We start from the raw sequence: 22,812 nt of genomic DNA, 5'->3' as shown, positions 1-22,812 counted from the left end.
AGATGCTGTCATCATTCAGGGCTTGCAGACAGCAACAGATGATAGAAAGCTTTTTTAAAAAAAAAAGCTGATAAAGGGAAGACATCATGGACTACAGACTGCCTTGCAATCTTTAAAATAAACAGACACAAAGAAAAAGTGGAGAACCAGATTTAAAACCAACTTGGCTTACAAATAACCTCACAAAAAATAACGAGGCCCCCGAAGGACAGAAGCACTTAAATACACACTAAAACACAAAGGAGAACAGATCCCAGGAGCCCTGCAAGAACCAATCCTTTCTGATAATACGACCCTTCTTACGAACCCTGTATTCGTATGCAACCAGCCCCAAGGTAAGCACACCCCAGATTTTAGTGGGAGGCAAAGTCATAGCTCTAGAGAAGCCTGTTTTCACCCGCAGGGCTCAGCCCAGAAATGAACGGCGTAAAGCCAGTTTCACGGAGCACGTGCAGAGTTCTTTCCACAAACGGCACCTCAAGCACCTGAGATTAGGGCTGAAGAGTTGTGGGGCAGCGAGTAGCCCAAACAGCCCCCTAACCGGCCGCCCCAAAGCCCCCCACCCCTCACCTCCATAGCAGCGGAGGGAGAGGAGGCGGGCCAGCCCGCGCCCCTCCCCGGCGGCGGAATCCCCTCAGCGCCCACAGAGCTGCTCTCCCCTCCCGCTCCCCCCGAGCAGCCCCTCACCTGCCGCCAAGTTATCCCGCAGCCGGAGCGGGCCTCGCAAGAAGTAAAGGAGCCCGAGCGCCGCCAGCAGGGCCAGCGTCCGCGCCCAGGGTCCCCCCGCCAGTCTCAGCCTCTCCCACCGCCGAGGGCAGTGGCTGGGCAGCTGAGAGGAGGAAGAGGAGGAAGGCGCCGCATCCCCATCCACAGGAGAAGGACCACTCTCCGCCATGACTCCCGCCCTTCGCTCGCTCAGGCCTGGCTGGCTGGAGGAACGGAGCGAGGGAGGGACCAGCCGGGCGCGCTGCCGCCGCCTGACTCTGAGAGAAGCGGGAGCGCGCCCGCGCGCCCGCTACTCCGTCTCTTGTCCCAGCGCACGTGTCTGTTAGCAGCCTTAGAGGGCACCCCTCGGGGATACATCCCCACCGCCGGCCTGCTTTAAAAGGGGCGCTTTTGTTCTTTCCCCCTTTTTTAGGGCTGCCATCCGTGCAGTTTTTTTCGCTGAAAGGGACGCGGCTCCGATTTACGATTGCCACCCACGTGGGAATTTTTTAAAATTTTATTATTGGTTTTCCGCTTGGAATTGTAAAGTGGTCTTTAAGGGTTTTTTAAAAAACAAACAAACGGGATATACATTTTTAATAACTAAGAGCGCTCCACTGAATGCATACTGTACATGTGAGATGCACAGCACGCAGATACAAGGAAGTAGCCTGACGGTCCCTGTTTTTAACCATTAGGAATTTGGGCGAATGGCGTTCTCCCACTTTCCTTTCTTTGCAGGATGATGGGTGTGTTTTTTTTGGGGGGGGGCAGACAGAGAGACGATTTTTAGCACGCCTTGCGAAATCCACATGCTGCCGGCGAACACAACTGAGCTGCTGAAAGTATTGCGGTGCGCTGTGTCCGCCTCCGATATAATCTGAGCGCTGGGCAGGGTTGCGCCCTGGGGCATTAAATGGGCGTGGCCGGACGACTCCTTCCACGTTACAGTAGCCCTGCCCTTATCCATCATGGCGAGCGTAAACGTCACCCAGCTCTACACAGCGAGTAGCGGCCGCCTAGTTGCATTGCTTTGCCTTAAAAGGGCAGGCTTGCCCGTACCTAAGATGGCGCCTGTCCGCTTCAATAAGATCCCCTGAAAAGCAAAGAAGCGCATCGCTCACCATTGACATGTGGGCTGGGTGGTGCCTCGCCTCCATTCCCAGTGCGCTTTGCGCGGGGCTGACAGGTGGGGCTGGGTTTAGAGAACCCAAAATGGCGGACTTTGAGGATCGGGTGTCGGATGAAGAGAAGGTAATAAGTCGTCCGGGGAAGAGCAGAGGGCTGTTTCTGTGTTCTTCGGGCACAAAACGATTATTTTGTGCACATAGCGAAGCAGTATCCTCCTCCTCGGTTCTTCTTGCTGGTGTTTCTAAGGCTCCTGAAAGTGTGAAGCCTCGTGAGCTGAAGGTTCCTTTTACTTCCTCGATTTCGAGAGACTCGTTTTCTCTGCTTTTTCCCCCCACCCGCCGTGTCTCTTTTAATAAGTTCAACTGCAAGAACATTCGCCAGTGCATCTTTCGACTGATGGGGGACTAAATTGTATGACAGGCTGTCCCCGATTTCCCGTTTTATTGACATCTTCCTTTGCTTTATGGGAAAATGCATACGCTCATCTACGATGCTGCTCTGATCGCCTGATAGTTAGTTACCGGTTTATTTGTTTTACCGGTCCGGTATTTATTTACTACATCTTAATCTTGACTGTTTTATTGTCACGACAACCTGTGGCAGGGATTGTGCTGTTCCTGTGAAGTGACAACCCTTATGAACGTTATTTTGCTCTTCTGCTTTTTCAGTGCCCCTTGAAGGAATTCCCCAGTGTAGGAGAAATCCCAACATTGTTAGCCTAACAAAATAACATTCCTTGCTAAGAAACTTAGTATTGAACCCACAGTACTCATTTTGTTCTCTCAGGATCACAGGTAAGCGATTTTTGTGGAGAGCTGAGGAGCAGTTTGAAAGGATTGTTATCTCCTATGTATAAATTTCATTGTTGATCCTGGAGAAACAGGTTTTACACGTTTCAAAGCAATTCGCCAGGGTCGGCATTGGGGCAGAAGAAATGTGTGTGCCATATAGGAAGCTATATTTCTCAATCACTTTCAGCTATCCTATTGCCTGTCCAGTCTACAAACATGTCTCTTGATCTTTAATGGAATATGCTTTTGACCCAGGGAATTGTTTCTTTTGCATTTCTGCTATGCCATCAGAGCACCTCTCGCATGGGAAGGAATACAAAGGAGTGCTACATCCAGGCTGTGGAATTTGTTTGATCAAATAATAGTAGGTGTGCTTAGACATGAATTATAAAAATTTAAGGAAATAATTGGCCTGTGCTAGAGGCAGGAGTTGGAAGCAGTTGAGTGACAGGAACAGTGTCATACAGTTCAGTGTAGACACGTTAGTTTTTTCGCCTTACCTGTGGCTCCTAGACACTTTCTGAGGAAATACAATCATCAAACCTTCTAGTGTTCTAATAAAGGTAATCTTATTTGCTTTCCACCTAAGTGTTTAGCTAGTGACTTGGAAGCAAATGCTTGTTTGATCTGCAACATAGCTGAGAGAACCATGCCAGGTAAAGAATGGCATGGGTGTATGTGTATGAGAGCGCATACGGTATAGACTACTGCAGCTAATACAGGGCATATACCTACCTTTCTGTTTCTAATCAGTTTTCTTCTAACTAAGTCACTTGCTAGGAAGTGGAAATGCAAAATGCTGATCGCTTTACAGATAGATTTGATGGACTCTTTTGCTCCTGGAGTTTTATCCTATAGTGTTCAAATTTGAGGGGGGTGGAATATCCATGATTATGACATCTTGACAGCAGGATATGAGAAACAAGGTGTGTGAATACTTGTCTGAGATTGAATATGGTAACTAGGCAGTTTCTTGTCCCTTCTTTCCAGTTGCACATAAGCAAATCATGTAAGTATGCACATATTTTTGTAGCTCTTCTCTGGTCATGGGCAAGCATCTTAAAGTTAGCCAGAAAGATAGGGAAACAGACATCCACTCCATTCAGTGATTGCTGCTAATCTGCAGAAGTGGCATTTTTGCTGACTTTAGCTGACTTTGGCTACTATGGCAGATGACACAGAAAGTTGAACAGCAGCAAATGAGACCTTGTTTTTATACTGTAGGCCCAGTCTTGGCATTTAATGACTTATTGAGTTCTGCTAATTTATCCACTGTCCAAACGCTATTCCTTTCAGTTTATAGTACTTAATTTAAATCTGAGTGAAAACAGTTCACAAAGTGCACAGCAAAGAGTTCTTTATGCAAAATTACGGTATTCGGATAGTAAGGTAAAGGGACCCTTATAGGATGACTCTGGGGTTGCGGCACTAATCTCGCTTTACTGGCCGAGGGAGCCGGCGTACAGCTTCCGGGTCATGTGGCCAATATGACTAAGCCACTTCTCGCGAACCAGAGCAGTGCACAGAAACGCTGTTTACCTTCCCGCCGGAGCGGTACCTATTTATCTACTTGCACTTTGACGTGCTTTTGAACTGCTAGGTTAGCCGGAGCAGGGACTGAGGAACGGGAGCTCACCCTGTTGCGGTGATTCAAACCGCCGACCTTCTGATCGGCAAGCCCTAGGCTCTGTGGTTTAGACCACAGCGCCACCCACGTCTCTTATTCACATAGTAAAGAGATGCAAAAAAAATTGGGCTGAGGGCACCATGAAACCTAGAATATGTATAGTAAGAAATTACAAGGAAGTGTTGATTTGTATACATTGCATAGTTTAAAACCTGCAGGTTATGTATTGGGAATTTCAGCTTTAAATTTAGTAAGATTGTTGTAGGACATGGCAATGAATTGCTAATTCAGCAAAGGCTAGAATTACTGTAGTCACAATATTTGATTGCAGTCTGTCTGAATATGTAGAGTCTGCATGTACCCATGACAACCCAAATACAGTAACCTTTATGTTGGTGCATTTTCTGCTCCAGAGAAGGGAAATCAATTTCTTCCAGCTTTGTTTTCATGTGAAATTGAAGCAGATGGGGACCTGTCTGCATTAGTACGCTAAGAAAATAGAAGTCAAAATTGCAGGTTGTTGATAAGCTTGAAAATAGTCCTTACCACACCAAATAACTAGAACTTTGCTCAGTTTAACAAAGGCAAATGCATTATTTTTTAGCTTAGCCATAGCTGCTATGCCTTTATTTTTCTAAAGAAATAATATAAGGCTGTGTGATTTAATGAATATGTTTGTTTCCCCCTTGCTGCTTGGACACATTCATTGCTTGATATAGGTATCTTGTCAGAGAGAATGGAAATGAAAATAGATTTCAGCACACTGATGAACACACACTTTTTGATTAGTTGAGTTTGGATCTGAAAAGAATCAAAAAAGTTTTAGTACCTGTGATGAATTTGATAGGACTGTGTCCACAATAGATTTGTGTTTTAATAAGTTGCTATTAGTTGGATTATAAAAGACCGCAAAAGGGTTGTATTCCTCTCCCCCCCCCCCCTGCTTTCAGTTTCTCATTTTGACTGCTTGTTATTTTTTGGATACCCCAAGAGATAATTGTAGGTGAAGATGGTCAAATGAGGGGAAATGGATCCGATACTCTCCATTGAAATGAATCCTGGTGCTTGTTAGACAAAGTAATATGTTCTTTGAGTACAGTATTTGTGGGAGTGCTTTAATGCAACCAGAGCGTCATGCTTACTGCTTACAGATGCACTTTCTAATAAAAGCACATGCTATAGTTTGAAGGAGACTTTCAGCCATCTAGGGCAATGCTCTGGAAAGTCTTGGGGGAAATTACAGGGTAAAATTATTTCTAGATGTTGCTTTTCAGTAATTTTCACCAGGGAATTATTAATGCCCAGCCCCCCAATTAACAGCAGTGGCAGCTTGGGAGTGGTGGGAGGATATCCTCCATTCCTTATTTTTCTTTTATACAGATTCATGTTTCAGAATCAAAATATAGCAGTCCCTTTTCTTCCTTGGCATTATGATATGATAGACACAGTGTTCTAGTTCTGTTACATATACCAAAAGGCAGAGGAGGCTTTGTTCCCAGCTATGTGCCTCTCAGGGCTACATCTATGTGGGTGGCGTTTGGGGGGAAGGAGGATTGGAGCAAGTTTCTTTTGGGTAATATGGTGCTCTTAGAATCATGACAGTACAATTGTGCATCTGTTTCAGGTCTAATGATGCTTACTTGGGGGGTTGGGAGAGGGGAAGTACCTCTAGTGGGGGACACATTGTGCTCCTTCTGGGGTAGTCTGTCCACCTTTGGTCCCAGCCCTGCACTCAGCTTTCACCTAGAAGCTGTCAGCATGAGACAGCGGCCACACTCCAGGAAACAGCTTCAAATGGCTGACTAAACCAGGTGAGGGTGACTGATGAGTTTCCCTACATGCAAAGACAAGCTCTGGTGGAATGAGCAAATGGCGGGTCTAGTGGTCAAGAAGGTAGTTTCTGCACATGTTGTAGAGGGTAATGAGGGGCAGATGGGGCTTGCCTACCTGGGAAGGTAGCCATAGGAGAAGAAATACAGTGGTACATCGGTTGTCAAACGTAATCTGTTCCGGAAGACCATTCGACTTCCGAAATGTTCAACAACTGAGATGCAATGGGCGGTCAGCAAATTCCATTGAGAAAATGGAGAAACAGGCTTCGTAAGCCGTTTGACTTCTGAGGCTCGTTTGAAAATGGAAGCATTCAGTTCTGGGTTTCGTTCGGCTTCCGAGATGCTCGAAAACTCAGGTTCCACTGTACTCTGAGCCTAAACCTCTGCTGCCTTGAGGGATATCTTTGGGAGAAGAAAATGCTAAGGGGTAAACCATCCACAAATCCAGAATGGAGTCCCTAAGACAGTTGTATGGCACATTGTACAGCTAAGCTGGTGCCAAATGTATCGTTTTGCTTTCCTTTGGACCACATCAGCGAGGGGGGGTGTCTTGTCATCTGAGCAGCCCAGGACCTCCATACACATTGCCCTGGCTTGCACCCTCAGGAGGTCACTTCACTGCTGGTAACACAGTGGTTTGACTTCACTCCCAGAGGCACACACCATTCTCTCTCGAGGCAGACGGATGCCAACAACAACAAAGCTTGTTTTTATCATCTAACTAGGCATGCCAATGTTTAAATACAATTAAATCTGCCTTGGATCCACGTCATGTGTTTTTTTCCCCTCTGACGTGCGTTAAAATTTGGAAAAAGCATATAGTTAGTAGCTTTGTGTGATGGTGGGAGTGTATTCAAATGCCACTTGGGAAACTCACATCGATCAGCTTGTTCACCAGTGTAGGACAATTGAATACAGGCAGTAACCCAGGCGTCTTCAAACTCGGCCCTCCAGATGTTTTGAGACTACAATTCCCATCATCCCTGACCACTGGTCCTGCTAGCTAGGGATCATGGGAATTGTACGCCAAAAACATCTGGGGGGGGGGGCGAATTTGAGGAAGCCTATAGTAATCATTTCATGCAGGGGTTCTGTTCCCAGCCTCCATGCATGTCGGTGGAGCATGTATAAGCACGCCATACCCCGTTCCACTGTCTTCTGGGTCCAAAAGGACCTGCTCATCACAATCGCATATCAGTTGGACCTGCCTAAAATGGTCACCGCCTGTATATGAAGTGGGCTTTAATATCTATGGCTGTAATCCCATGTTTGCTTCCCTCAGAGAAAGTTTTGTTGCTTTATGTATATGTATTACTTTCAATGAAGTTTTTATTCAACCATCTTTTTCTAGCCTAGAAAACATGAAACTCATCCTATATCAATCTCAATCCCTTGTACTCATTTCTAATCTAGGTATCCCTAATATCTCTTTAGATTGGTATCCTTTGTACTTTGGGAGGAATTTGAAGTCCCTCAGGCACCTCATAACTGTTCTGATTTAATGCTGACCTGGAGCATTTGCTTTCCTAACCAGGCATCCTCAGCAAATGAATTGCATCACAGGCAACTGGTGACTGTGGTAGATATGTAGTAAGCACATAGATGTCTGAATCCCATTAAAAAAAACAAAAAACCTTTGAGGCAATCTGACAGAACTGCAGATATTCCTGAAGTATTATTATTACTTCTGCCAAAGTCTGACATCTTATGATCAATAGTAAAAGAACTTTTACTTGAAAATATTTTTTTCACTTTGAGTGCCATTTGACTCGATTTACTTGGATGTTCATTTGATGTGAAAACTAGGCCTGTTGATATATAACGTGGACCTTAGGATCTCGATCACAAATTTTGGGGATGTTAAATGTTTACATTGTGTATGTTTATATGGAAGAGAGGACATGACAACAGATAGTAGATCATAATAAATTTGTTTTAATACCAGAAGGGACAATCTCTCTTCTTTAGGGTATAGCAGTTGTGTTGATGAGGAAGTTTCAACATCATAATCCTGCATAAAATGGAAAATCTGAACCTTGTATACATGACTGGGAAAGGTACAGAAGCTCTAACTTTGATTGTCCCCTGTGATTTAACAGTCTTTCAGTGGCCCATTTTATGCATGTTGCAGTTTGCTGTTGCCCACCCCCAAAAGAGGAACATAACTAATTAGTTTGGGGTTTCTCAAATAGGATAACCAGGGACTTTCAAGGGCATCAGTTTGCACTGTTAACTGGATTGCAATATGACACTGCTGTGGCTGCACCTGTTGCAACCATGCATGTTGTGTGGCTTCAACTGCAGCCACTGCTAAATATCTGTTTAAGAGCACAGACTGAAGCCGATCTGATTTATTTGCAGGTGCGTATAGCTGCAAAATTCATCACTCATGCACCTCCTGGGGAATTCAATGAAGTGTTTAATGGTAAGTTAAAAAACCGAAATGATTCATATAAGTTCTCCATTTTATCAGATAACAAAATAATCACTGAATGCCTATGAGGCGATACTGAACTATTTAAGACCAAAGTTCTTGCTGTTGGGGTTACTGTCATTCAGAAATAGGGAATTTGGTGTTTTTAATAAATAAACTCGCTTTTAAAATGTCTTCTGTACCAAAAATTGCAGATTGCTTGTGAGTATCTTGGCTTTTGGTGGTCTTGCATTTTATATACGTAGGCCTTTCCCCAACATCTTATTTTTTGTGTGACAGGGCAATTGGGGCTATGCAAACAAATAGCTGCTATGCTGCTGCCTGGTTCAAGTAGCTGGGAAGGAAGATAAAACTACATATGCTGCTTCCTGCTGAGTGAACATGAATGCTTTTATGGTGCCAATATACATGTAAAGTGGGAACTTCAGTTGTTGTTACTTATTATTTATTAAATTTGTATACCACACTTCATCCGTAGATCTCAGGGCAGTTCACAACATAAAGTTACCTCCAGTAGTTCATAAAGAAAAGGTGTTCATGAGCCACGCTTGAACTGTCCAAGTAGCACTTGTATTTTTCTCAACTGCCTCCGTAGTAACATTCAAGATAATTGGTCTTCTCTGGAGCCATTCATGGAAATGCAAAATTTCACACACAAAGGGTATCTGTCCTCCAGTGTGCTCCTTTTTGACATCCAGGGATGCAGGTGGTGCTGTGGGTTAAACCACAGAGCCTAGGACTTGCTGATCAGAAGGTCGGTGGTTCGAATCTCTGCAACGGGGTGAGCTCCCGTTGCTCGGTCCCATCTCCTGCCAACCTAGCAGTTTGAAAGCACATCAAAGTGCAAGTAGATAAATAGGTACCGCTGCGGCAGGAAGGTAAATGGTGTTTCTGTGCGCTGCTCTGGTTCTCCAGAAGCGGCTTAGTCATGCTGGCCACATGACCTGGAAGCTGTACGCAGGCTCCCTCGGCCAATAAAGCGAGATGAGCTCCGCAACCCCAGAGTCGGTCACGACTGGACCTAATGGTCAGGAGTCCCTTTACCTTTACCTTTTATAACTCTAGTAGAGAATTCCAACCTGGTTTTTGTTTAAGAAATAAAGGGGGGGTCTAATTCCCACCCACGTAGTCAGCTATTTGCTTAGGTACCATCTAAAAATGGGCGTATAATTGATTTCCCTCCACTCCAGTCTGAATAATTCTTTAACTCTTTGAAACCTAATTCTTTGACATATACTATACTAAGAAAAACACTGCCTCAAAAGCAAATACCTTTCAGAAGTACTTAGTATATCGGAAGATATTCTAAATGCAACACACTTTCTTTATTTTTCTGCTAAAAGCTCTCACATTCCTAAAAAATGAGAACTATTTTTTGTGAACTATTTTTTTGGTATCCAATCCAAACAATTTGTTGTTAAAACATTTATCTGTGTGCTAGTAAACATTATATTGAAGCAGTGCAGTTGTTGCTCATCTGTATGAATGTTTTCTTCTTCTTTTTTAGATGTCCGATTGCTGCTTAACAATGACAATCTTCTTAGGGAAGGGGCAGCACAGTAAGTACTCCTTATTTTATGTTAGGATCTGTGTTAGCTCAAGCTATGCAATTTGTTCATAAACCACTTCAGTAAAGCTTGAAATAGGAAGGATGGAGGGATTGTTGTATATAATTGTTTTCAATACTGATGGGAGTTTGTTCAATATAAACCTGCCAACTATTTGTTCAATATAAACCTGCCAAGAAATTGTATGCTTTCTGCAGTGGTGAAATATTAATAGAGGGCCATAATTTGCAAATATGTTTGAACACAGTAGGGCTATGTGTGTTTTCTTTCTGCAGAGTCAGGATCTAATATTTTCTTACTTGTTTTCTGTCTCTTACAGTGCATTTGCCCAGTACAACATGGATCAGTTCACTCCTGTTAAGATAGAAGGATATGATGATCAGGTAAATTATTCTCCTTTCGATTCTCCATGGTGTTTGCATATTGAACTTCATGTGTAACTAGATATTAAGACCTCTTCTGTGCCTGGTCTCCCCCATCCCCTTTATGTTCGCAAAATGCTTGTTCTTGTGGGAATGATTAAAGGTTAGAGATCTTGGGATGTCATTCAGGTTGCATATATTGGCACTGAACATCATGTGTTTGCTGAAGGAGAGAATTTTGAGCATGCCTGCATTTTAAAGCAATATAAAAAATGTAGTACTGTTTTAAAATGTGGCGCAGTACTGCTTTAAAGTATTGAATTTGGTGAGAAGCTGGAGAGATTATGACTGGCTTCACTGCTTATTGCCCAAAACCTCCTCCAACTCCCCCTGCAGGAACAGGAAGCTCTATAGCCTCAGGATGGGTGGAATAGGGTGAAGACAAGACTGCACCCCAGCTAAGGGGAATGTGACTTCTGGCTACTTGTTGGGGAAAGCAAGCAGGTGATTCATCATGTGCACAAGCTTTCCTTAAATGTGCTTCAAACATACAACCATATGTTCCCTCCTCTCCCCCCCGCCATACCTCTTGCCATTTCTTTACTCCCCCAGAGGACTGAATCGTCAAGCAGCAACTAAGCATGGCTGGCTTTAATGCCTTTAAGGCAGTATCATCTTGAACAAACTGTAGGTATCCAGCGCAGCCTCAAAAGCACTTCAGGTCCGAAGGTGGACTTGAGAGATGATACCAGCAAGGTAGTGAAGCAAGAAGAGGGCAGCTGGAGCAAAGGGAGAAAATGCTTCGTCAAGGGCATTGAGGTGGGGTGACAATGATGGGAGGGGGAGGGCTTACCAAGTTTTATGGAGAATATACTAATTAATGTTGAGTTTGAAAAGAGATATAAGGCTTCCTGTTCAGCAAAGCTGTTGAGTAGTCTCTTCCTTGAGGAAGATGCTTGCCTCATAGGGGTTTTCCACCTTCCCAGGAAGCTAGTGGTGGTGCAGGGTTACACATCAGCCACTGATAAGATCCAGTTTTGTGCATCTGCCTTTCCTTGACTTGTCCCTTTCAGAATTGGGTTACTTAATGTTTCTCAAGGGTCCCTCTTGCAAACAGAGAAGGGTCTATCTTTTTTTTTTAATGTACAGTGGTACCTCGGTTTAAGAACAGCCCTGTTTACGAACTCTGCAAAACCAGAAATAGTGTCCCAGTTTGCAAACTTTACCTTGGGTCTAAGAATGGAATCCAAACGGTGGAAGGGCACCGGTGGCGGGAGGCCTCATTAGGGAAAGTGTGCCTCGGTTTAAGAACGATTTCGGTTTAAGAATGGACTTCCAGAACGGATTAAGTTCGTAATCCGAGATACCACTGTACCTGAAACAAGAGCCAAGGAAGCCTGTAGGAAGGTGCACTCACAATGGCTTGCTAGTGTTCTAACTATAATGGTGTTTTTTTTTCTTTTTAAGGTTTTAATTACGGAACATGGTGATCTTGGTAATGGTCGATTTCTAGACCCAAGGAACAAGCTTTCCTTTAAATTTGATCATTTAAGGAAAGAAGCAAGTGATCCCCAGCCAGAGGACACAGATGCAGCGCTGAAGACCTGGAGGGATGCCTGTGATGGTGCACTAAGGGCCTATGTGAAAGATCACTATCCACATGGCTTCTGTACTGTTAAGTATCCAATGTTCTTCTCTGGTGACTCATTGTTCTTATGTTGACTAATGTAAAGAACAGAAAAAGTTGACTCTAACAGTGACATAGATGTCATTAGCTAACAATAGTAGCACTTTGCTTTTTCTGTGTTGCAATGGGAGGTTAAAAAAGTGTGTGTGCTACTTACACATGGCCTAGAAATATGAAAGCTGAATTAAATAACCTTGAAATGTATTTTATAGGCTTCAACCAACTCCAGCATCTTCCCTATTCTGGCTACAAAATGGAACCAAAATATTCCCTCCCTTTCCCCCTTGACAGAAGGACAAGTGTAAAATGGTGCTGTGCTTAGATGACATACAGTGTATGTCTGACATTTAAACACAATGGAAGAGAAATCCATTTAGATATGCAGGCAAAAAGGGAGTATAGGATAACAAATTGGCACCCAAGTAACACATCATTAGTCAGGAAAGCAGGCTGTTGTGTGTCAGCCTGATGCTCTTTAGAACTGGTTTTACCAAGCAATTGGGTGCCCTTTGGATGTTACAGCTGTTGCATGGGAACTGTTTTTCCATGGGTTTATTACATGGTATTGATGCACTATTTACAAGTCTGTCAGCACATGGACAGGAGCATTTGCATAACTCTTGCTTTACAATTGTCATCTGACTGAAATTGAGATGGCAATTGGGTGGCAATTTGTCTGCTGCTCATGGTGGTGGGCCATGCCTGGAATAAACCTACAGAAAAGTGTATCCCACTCTGCTGCTATAATATCTAAAGCCAGGTGAGTTTGAAGTTTTTGTGTTCTCTTATGTAAGCTTCTCTTCTGGAAATAGGTTTACAGTAAGACAATAGATGGGCAGCCAACAGTCATTGCTTGCATTGAGAGTCACCAGTTTCAGCCCAAAAACTTCTGGTAAGCATGTCTCTGATACATAATCTTTATTCAGCACAACTTAATCCACACTGGTCCATATTATCCTTCATGGCTTGAAAAAGGGAACTATCTGCTGTGACTTAATGGACCATCTTCTCTGGAAGTTTAAATTCCTCAGGGGCAGACCTGCTCTTCTTTGGACCAAACTATGTGGACATTAAAAATGCAAATAACATCAGGTGGGGGCTGATAATCTTAATCGTAGCAGGTGTAGAGGGGGGATTTAACCCTTCCATCCTTTGAAGCTGGCATTTGCGCTTGTGTGAAATCACCCACTGGCATTAATAGGGGATTTCCACCCAGAGCAAGTCTCACCTTAAAAGGAAGGATTTTCCTCAAAACCAAAGCACATGATGAAAGGCTTTCTTTGTCGCCTGTGATCCTGATAATCAGGTCCCATCTATGGACTCAGAATTTTTTAAAAAACCAACCTGCATGTGAAATACAAGGAGGCATTTAATATCTAATTTAGCTGAATCAGAAGAGAGGCAGTAGCCTTACTTGTTTCAAAGCCCAAAGGCCTTAACTGTTGTTTTAATCTACTGTCAGAATAAATTACCACAAGCAAATCATTTGTGTTTTGGACTAAGAGCACATTCCTAGTGCTCTTTTGTATTACTTAATTTTGCCTATTTCATTATAATTAAAAAAAACAGTAGTTCACTGGAAGCTCTGCTTTCAGAATGTGGATAGAGTTCAGCTGTGAAGTAGTGTTCATCTGCATAGGAGTTGTCAGCTATATAAATTCCAAGCAAATCTGCCTGAACAAGTGAGACTAGTAAACAATTAGCCTGCTTCAATTAACCTATGGTGGAGGGAGGACTTGTCCAGTTCACTTTTGCTCTAAGGAGCTATTTGGTCACTGCAAGTGTCTGCTCTGTTTTTGTGTAGGAATGGGCGCTGGAGGTCAGAATGGAAGTTTACCATCACACCACCTACAGCTCAGGTGGTTGCAGTGCTCAAGATCCAGGTCAGTTATACAGAAGCAATGCCAGCAAATGCAATGAGGCTTCCTTCAGCAGTTTCTACATGTCTTGGCTTAAAGAAAACCTTTTGGTTTAGTCTAGAATGATGAAATTAGTGCTTTGTTGGCTGGTACCTTCCCAGAGTAGAACTTTCGAAGCTACAAGTTAACATGCCTGACTGCATAAAAAGGCTCTCACTGATTTGCATAGCCAAGATGAAATGTGCTGGAGCATGATGCAGCCCCACTTTGGTGTTTAAGGCAACAAAGCCCTGTATTCTGCTTTATCTACAATACAATTGAAATTGAGACTAACTGAGCCTTTTTAAAAGCTTATCAGCGGCAAAGTCTTTGTCTAGTTGGCCATAGTGATTCTTCATGATACAATGGCTGTTCAAAAAGAAAGATATTGGTTGGATCATTTTTTAAAAGACTTTTGGGAAATGATGCATATTATGAGAAGAGGCTAAACTGCTGTTGAGATGTTTAGCTTTGGGGTTGGGAGGTGGAGCTTTCCCTTCTGCCTATACAGTACTTAGCACAACATAGTCCCCCAGGCAGTGCTAGAGGCTTAAATACTACTTAAAAATATGGGTTTTATTTTAATCTAGGTGCATTACTATGAAGATGGTAATGTGCAGCTGGTGAGTCACAAAGACATACAGGATTCTGTAGCAGTGTCGGTGAGTGCAGCAAGTTTCCATTGTACTACATATAATTTTACTTTCAAACCTGGGGGGGAAGAGAGGGAAGGCTTTTACTGAAGTGAGTATCATTCTCAAGTAGAAAACTAGTACCATGAACTGCTTATTTAGAAGGAGCAATGCAGGAAGGCATGCTCTATAGATGAATTCATATGTCCAAAACCACTCTATGCTTGAGGGGGTGTTTCTCTGAGGGAGGTCTGCCATTAAGGGGCTGCAGGACTATGCTGCTTTCTCTGGTCTCATCCCTGGCATCTGCAGGGGGGAGCCTACATGTGTATGCTTTCTTAGGATGACATTTTCAGTTCCCTTAGAAATTTACAGTGGTGCCTCGCAAGACGAAATTAATTTGTTCTGCGAGTTTCTTCGTCTTGCCAATTTTTCGTCTTGCGAAGCATGGATGCACCCTGGTATTAACGGTTTTAAGAAAAAGGAAACAAACTCGCAAGACGTTTCGTCTTGCGAAGCAAGCCCATAGGGAAAATCGTCTTGCGAAGCAACTCAAAAAACGAAAAACTCTTTCGTCTTGCAAGTTTTTCGTCTTCCGAGGCATTCGTCTTGCGAGGTACCACTGTACATGCATAGCCCCCGCAGATATTCATGCCTAACACATGGATATTGAGGAGAACTGTGTGACCTTGGGAGTGGGACTGTTTCTATCACTCAGGCCAAACTCAAATATCCAAGCAGTTGCTGATGAGTGTTTGTGGGCAGCAGGGCATTTGTAAGAAACACTCCAGGGTTCAGGAAGTATTCTTTCTCCAGGCTTAATGTCAGGAACAACAGCTTTATCTACATGCTGTACCACATGCATACTTTCTCTCAATATATTTTATCACAATCCCAGAATTGCAAAGAAACCATGTTTTTATTGAACAGTGCTGACACATACTTGTCCAATTTGCACAATAATTTCCAGAATACATTAAAAAAAAAATTGTCCAGCAGCACCTTAGAGACCAAGTTTGTTCTGGGTATAAGCTTTCGTGTGCAAGTCACCAGACCATTATATATAGTGGGAGGGTGGGGTGGGGTTTTTCTCAGAAGGGTCGTAGGAGATGGGTGATCTGATATAATGGTCTGGTGACTTCTGTTTCAGTGTTTCTGAAGTACATGCACACGAAAGCTTATACCCAGAACAAACTTAGTCTCTAAGGTGCTACTGAACAATTTTTTTATTTATTTTGACTTTGTCAGACCAACACAGCTACCTACCTGAATCTAGTTCCAGATTACATATCATCGTTCCCTGTTCCCAAAATTTTAATCTTCAGTGTATTGCTGGGGGAGGTGGAGAGAGATCAGGTCACATGTTTAATCTCTTAAGTTGTGTTTTCCTACAAAGGACAGCAGTCTCTGCCTAAAACTTGCTGATTTTTTAAACTATGTAGCAAAGGAATTTTAAAACATTCACTGTAGTGGTTTTCAAAACACTAACAGTTACACTAACCAATTCCATTAGCCAGTAATCCGTTTAAAAATAAATCAAAATATAATGTCTATAATTGACTATATTTTGAGGGATTGGGAGCTGTGGTACTCATGTTCACTCCAAAGCTTGGGTGGGAATGTGAGTTCCCCATGGAACTTTAAGATGTTGACCATGTGTTGATATGCTAATTGTTGCCTGTTCATCTTTATAGAATGATGTCCAAACAGCCAAGGAGTTTATTAAAATCATTGAGCATGCAGAAAATGAGTACCAGGTAAGTGTATTGCTCTTTATCAAGATTTATTTTAAATTAACACCTTTAGATTACAGAAAGAACATTTTATATCCTAAGTTGCATCCATTTATTGAATTTATATCCCAACTTTGTTCTGTAATAGAATTCAATAGCGGCTTTCATTGGATTCCCATGCAGTCTGTCGTCCAGGCACTGCCTGGACCTGCCGAACTTCAGCAAGGTTCCTACGTTCAAGGCCCTTCATGCAATGCCCTATGATAATCTATGTATTATCTCCCCATTTATGTATTTATTTAGTTACTGGATGCACCATAACTGACAAGGAATGTAGTTTTTCTTCTCTATACAGTCATACATGTGGCTGGTGCCCATTGGGTCTGGTAGGACAGAAGGCAAAGAAGCCAACAGGGGGTGGAGCCAGAGGCATTGACAGGCAGAGCCAACTAATCCTAGTTTTGTTCTCCATCCACCTCCTTGCTAAGTTCTGCAAAGGCAACACTGAGACTGAGGGGTAAGAAGCCAACAGCTTCTGGACTGGTTTGTAAGATGGGAGGGGGGGCGGCTAAGGAGGAAATGTTAGTTGGTGGGACAGTGCCTCAATTGTCCTAATGGACCAGCCTCCACTGCAAGCATAATTACAGGGTTTATATAATTATACAAATTGCCTAATAAAGAAAGATCTGGGGCAGGATTTAAAAGTGAATATAATGGTAGAACTATAAAGAGTAGACTTGAGAACAGAAACGCATGAGCAACAGTTCTTTTCCCCATTCCCATCCTTAATTATTCGACTCATAACTCCAGGAAATGGATACTTTCCCCATCATGGTACTGTACACTAGGGCCTGGTTTCTGACCTGGCTCCCTCCCTGCCCCCAGTGAAGTAGACAGTAGGGCATTACTATGTTGGTAAGTTATTTCAGAATAATGCGCAATTGCAAATGTCTGTATTTCCAGAACATAAGCCTGTAGCACAGGGAACCTCTAGCCTGCCATGCTTCTAAATCTGGCCCCTAGTGCTCACGCTATACCACACCCTCTATATATAGTGGTACAAATTCAGACACTTACCTTACATGTCTACTGGATACATCTACAATTTCGAGGGACATCATACAGTTGTCAGTGTATTTATATAATGATCAAGAAAGTTATAAGCTACTTATCTCTGGTTTGCAGAGAAACACAGATTTGGAGAGCCAGCTTTGAGCTGTTACAATGGGCAGCGACACTTCTACCTGTGGACTTTGTGCCCAGGTCTGCAGTCATGAGCAGTGTGAGCTATAGGAATGTCAGTGATCTCATATATGACATTCAAAGGTTGCTGCATTGGTGCAGTCAGCATTCCATATGCAGGAGGAGAGGGGGAAGTATCATAGCAGAACTGGAGGAAACAATACACTTGTCATTCAGAATTAGAGTGGCTCCAAGTACACAGTAGAGTGTTGAAGCCCTGTCCAGATCAGTATGTGGCAATAGTATAGACAGTCTTTAGACCATGTTAAGTAGGGTGCGGCAGCAGATCCGTTGTGTAGGAAGAGGCTATTTCTTGCTTTTGAAATCCAATCACTCCCATCCTTTTTTTTCTACATGATTCTGGATTTAAGCACATGGATCTTCTGTTACCACTAGTCTGGCTCTTGCTTGTCATTGTTAACCATGCAGCTCACCCTAAGGTCCCAGGTGGATTGCAACACTTTAAACTACAACATGAAAAACAGTTTTAAAATTTACAATTACAAAAATTACCATCGTAAGAAATAGTGTGGGTCCTCAAAATATACATTTTGTGTGGGGTTCTTTTTAAAGGAACAGAGGAAGCTGCCTTGTACAGAGTCAAATCATTGGTTCATCGAACTTTGCACTGTCTATACTGACTGGCAGGGTTTCAGGCAGGATACTTTCCCAGCTCTACCTGGAAGTGCTTGAGATTGAACCTGAAACCTGTATGCAAATACACTACTAAAGAAGTGTGGCCTTTCCCCAAAGAAAGGAGTTCTAATGTTTCTTTCTTTGCTGTACAGTGTACTAATTTCATGGGTAAGCCTCCACTCAGAAGCTTGCATTGAGGTGACATAGAAAGGCTATACTGTACAGTTGTACCTCGGCTCCTGAATGCCTTGGGAGTTGAACTTTTCGGCTCCCGAACGATTGAAAACCGGAAGTAAGTGTTCTGGTTTTCTAACGTTCTTTTGAAAGAATGGAGCTTCCACGGCTTCCAATTGGCTGCAGGAGCTTCGTATCAATCAGAAGCTGCGTATTGTAAGTCGAACATTTCGGAAGTGGAACAGACTTCTGGAACAGATTCTGTTCGACTTCCAAGGTATGACTGTACTTCTACCATTTGTTTGGCCATGTTGGCTGAGTGTACCAAGGGGTAGCTAAAACATGTCAAGAGATAACCAGTCTTAAGGGAACTTGTTTATGTAGCATCAAGCTCTAACCTCTAGTTCACTAACTTGTTTACAGACAGCAATCAGTGAAAATTATCAGACAATGTCAGATACCACGTTCAAAGCCTTACGTCGTCAACTGCCTGTCACCCGCACCAAGATTGACTGGAACAAAATCCTCAGCTACAAGATCGGCAAGGAAATGCAGAATGCTTAAGGACAGAGCAGAGGTGGTGTAGGCAATGTTAGCATGCAAAGAAAGCAAAGCAAAGGTGGTCCTATGCCAAGTAGGTGGGTTCTCTAGTATGTTGCCACTTGTCTAGGGCTTTCAGACTTAACAGGTTTTCTAGCCTTATGGAGGACTGTCAACACACAGCATTGTCTTGTTTTCAGTTTCCCTGCCATGTAAACATAAATTTCCTTTGTAAACGTAATCATGCATTTCCTAGTAGGCTTTATTCATTTGGCCACTTTGGGATCAGCACAATCTGTCCTTATATTGGTTGGTAAACTTCTTTGCTGAGGAAGTCCTACTAGAAATGCAGGCTGGGTAGTGCTGGAAATATTGTTTCCTTGCCACCAGTCCAGGTATTGTATTCAGCTTAATGGGACTGCTGGCAGCTTTAAGGTGCTGCACTGCACCAGATACAACTTGTCATGACCTGTCCCTCCCCCCCTCCCCCAAAAAAACTGCCAATCACCACCTAGCAATATCCTCTAGGCTTAGCTTTTCATGTTTGCAGGTTGTTTACAAGATTTCTCCCAGAAATCCCAAGAAGGCCAGGTCCTCTGGAAAGGTGTTTTTTGGGAGGAGTTGTTTTTGTTTTTTAAATCCAAAGACTTGAGCCACATTCTCTTCAAGTGAACTACTTTTTTCTTTGTTCTTTCCTGGAAGTACGGTTAATTTAGACATCTGCATTTTTACAGGATGGGTTCTCCATTTTCCTTTTTTAATACTTGTCTGATTGCTGCAGAGATGTTTTGTTTAGATGGAGGAAGAAATTACAGAAATGAAAAACTGTAAATGTTTAATGAACTTTGGGTTTCTTGTGCTTTAATGCTTTGTGGCAAGTTCATTGCATTTGTCCCAGAGATGTATGAATGGACATGTCTAAATGGTCAATAAAAGATTTGCACCAACGCATTTCTTCGTGTCACCAGTCTTTTGACATGCTCAGAAAACACTGCTTGGTTGACTATTTGTTGAGATTTTAAATCCTTAAAAACTTTGGAGATACTGGGAATTGGTTCCTAACATGAGAATGTTTGCTAAATTGGACCAAAGACCATTTAGTCCTGAATGCCAATTCTGATACCAGATGGCCAACCATCCTTTGGTGTTTTATTCCCAACACATTTTCTCTGATTGCAGTATTTGTCAGGGGTAATCATTATTGCTGGATCTTTATAGCAAGCTTTCTACAAAGATCCCATTTTTTATATTCTGGGTCACTAAAAACAAATCTAGGCCCTGTCATTCCACATAGTATATTTCTGGAAACTTTTTTTTTCTTTATTTTTGTTCATCACTGCTTGCAGGAGGGGGAGCAGGAATCCTGTATAGTTCATGGCAGTGAACAGTATAAAATAAAATACAACATATATCAGTAGATCAGAATCAGTAGATCAGATGGCTATATCAACATAGCAAGATGACCCTCTGGGAAAAGCCTGGGTGAAAAGGTACATTTTAAGCAGGCACCTAAATACCAATACTGTGGTGTCTGCCTGTTTTTCATTGGAATCACATTCAAAAGTGCAAGACTAACAATTTTGATATTGGCAGACATAAGACTAACCTCAGAAGTCTATACTAAGAATGTGTATCCTGATGTGGGAAAACCGCACCTGAGGTCAGTTGCCCAGCCGAGTCCTTTACTCATTAACTGTGATGAGTGACACCCAAGAATTATCTAAAAGCAAAACTTTTATTTCTTGCTTGAGCAGGAAAGGTTACAGCAGTGATCAGGAAATTAATCAGAGGGTGAACCCTGATCTGTTTACACAAGAGTTTTTATAGTCATATAGGTTGCACATTCGAGACATCCCGAAATAGTCTTAGTGCCAGCTTGACCACAAAGACAGAAGTTTCCACTAGCTATGTATTTCCTGTTTATACCCTTGTTTTAAATGCCATGCCCTTGCACACTCTTAAACCTTTAATTTACACACACACACCCTTACGGTTTGCACTTTCTCTGTTCCTCTTTTAAGTTTGCATTTCAGCATGATCACAGTGCGAATACATGATTATGTTGTAAGCCTGCAGCAAGCTGGCATTTGTCTTGCTTCAATTATGACGAAGATGGAGGTGGTCTTACTTCAGTTGCTCCCAAAGGTCAAAATGACAAGGCAATGGTATACAAAGTAAGGCATTCCTGGAAGTAACCTGGTCCCAACTTATTCTGGCCAGTACAGTATATGCCAATAGCAAGACAATAAACTTGGCCTGGTAGCATATTGGCAACCAATGCAGCAGCAATTTCAGCACAGGTATTATATGCTGTTACTAGGGCATCGCCTACAGTCTTTCTGGAGCATTCTACAACAGCTGCAGCTTCCGAGTAGACATTGAGAAGCGCCCCACATAGAGTGCATTGCAGTGATATAATCTAGAGGTGATTGATGTCTGGACTATTGCTGTTAAGTTATTTTTTTAAAAAAATAATTTTTATTAACTGGCGAATCACATCAAATTAAATCACATCACATAAATTCCGAATTACAAAGCCAAATTTTGAATTTTGTTGGGGGTGACCCATACTTCAAGATCCAAAGGGGGATTCTGATCATCTTCTTGCTACTGCGTTAATGTCCAAATCAGTCCAAACAGAGTTCATAATTCTATCCAGTCTTATCTTGCTGTTTCCACATCACATCTTGTTCATATATTTTCTCTTTATGATCTCTTCTGATAGTCTCCTTAAGCCGATAAGCACAAATATAATAATCCTGTGTGAATTTCCCGTTCTTCCAATCCAAGTCCAGCTGGTTTCCATATATCATCTCCTTCATAGATAACATCGCTCTTTCCATCATAATTTTACAAAGCTGTCGCTCTTAAGTCCCACTGAGGAGTTTAATCCACGATATATAAACAGCTTTGTTTCTCTCTTTCTCCTCCCAGACTCAAGACCTCTGACAGAGCTTCCCAAAATGGCGACGGCATTTTTAACTGCGTCATTCCAAAGCTCTTAGCCTTCCAGATTCGTCTTGAAGACTATTGCTGTTAAGTTATCCTATCCAGGCAAGGCTGCAGCTATTGCACAAGCCAAATATGGCCACCTTCAACTCCAGTGACAGATGGATTTGAGGGCAGCTCAAGGCTACACACTGAACTTTCTGATTGAGGGAAATGTGCTACCCTAAGCCCAGACTTCACCAGTGATTCCACTTTAACCAAATACCAAGTTGAGGGTATGCCTCACTCTGTGCATTTGGCTGACAATTTGGGACAACCCCATGGTTGTCACGGAGGCCATGAAGTCTCAAGCTGGCCTCCCTGTGAATGTTGAAGTCTCCTGGGTTCTTCCAACAACTCATTGGAAGCCATCTGCACCAGCTCTGTTGGGGAAGCTGCTGGTTAGTGAAATGAGCAATGTACCACTAACAATCTGCAACCTGTCTCTTTGGCCCAACTCTAGATCAAGATCCTCAAGCCCATTTCCAAGCCACCATGTTTTCCTGATAATGGAGATAGACATCCTATGAATATAGCAACACACAAAATCACGTGCTCCTCCTATCTAACCTTCCCCCAGTGTAGATAATCCACTAGAGCAATACAGTACGTACCAAAATTAGTCCGGAATCTAAATTGGAATGGAACCATATAATCAGTTTCATCTAAAACCTCTGGAGCATCATTGCTACAACTTGCTCATGTACCCTGTCCATGCTCACTTAGGTTGAACATCCCCTTTATTCAGTTTGAAGAAATGTTTCACATAATTCAACGTGGCATTTTACCTTCTTAAATAATCTGGTGACTGCAACTGGCTACCTTGACATTC

General features: G+C 42.7%; 2 protein-coding genes across 2 annotated transcripts in view; one reads left to right on the top strand and one right to left on the bottom strand.

The window, feature by feature from the left end:
• The window catches only part of ST7L (suppression of tumorigenicity 7 like), a 41,329-nt gene extending 40,356 nt beyond the window's left edge, over window positions 1-973 (bottom strand). The window contains exon 1 of the mRNA XM_083745433.1: window positions 688-973. Within this exon, the coding sequence (XP_083601559.1) occupies window positions 688-895 (208 nt within the window). The 5' untranslated portion in view covers window positions 896-973. The remainder of the gene's footprint in view (window positions 1-687) is intronic.
• Window positions 974-1,835: 862 nt separating this feature from the next.
• Window positions 1,836-19,943, top strand: CAPZA1 (capping actin protein of muscle Z-line subunit alpha 1). The gene is made up of 10 exons (XM_083745443.1): window positions 1,836-1,959; window positions 8,448-8,511; window positions 10,028-10,079; window positions 10,408-10,471; window positions 11,918-12,124; window positions 12,950-13,029; window positions 13,942-14,020; window positions 14,626-14,697; window positions 16,362-16,424; window positions 18,876-19,943. Exons 1-10 carry the CDS (start codon window positions 1,837-1,839, stop codon window positions 19,014-19,016), a joined length of 945 nt encoding a protein of 314 aa, XP_083601569.1. The 5' UTR covers window position 1,836; the 3' UTR covers window positions 19,017-19,943.
• Window positions 19,944-22,812: the final 2,869 nt, after the last annotated feature.

Source organism: Podarcis gaigeae (genome assembly GCF_964106915.1).
Source record: "Podarcis gaigeae genome assembly, chromosome: 6".
Lineage (NCBI taxonomy): Eukaryota > Metazoa > Chordata > Lepidosauria > Squamata > Lacertidae > Podarcis > Podarcis gaigeae.
This window is presented reverse-complemented; position numbering and strand designations above follow the sequence as displayed.

Bases quoted from the DNA above. Each gene is read 5' to 3' on its own strand.
- CAPZA1 (XM_083745443.1), top strand. From the start codon at position 1,837: ATGTGGGCTGGGTGGTGCCTCGCCTCCATTCCCAGTGCGCTTTGCGCG. The intron at 12,125-12,949 runs GTTAAGTATCCA...TTCTGGAAATAG, and splicing joins ATCCACATGGCTTCTGTACT to GTTTACAGTAAGACAATAGA. The intron at 16,425-18,875 runs GTAAGTGTATTG...ACTTGTTTACAG, and splicing joins ATGCAGAAAATGAGTACCAG to ACAGCAATCAGTGAAAATTA.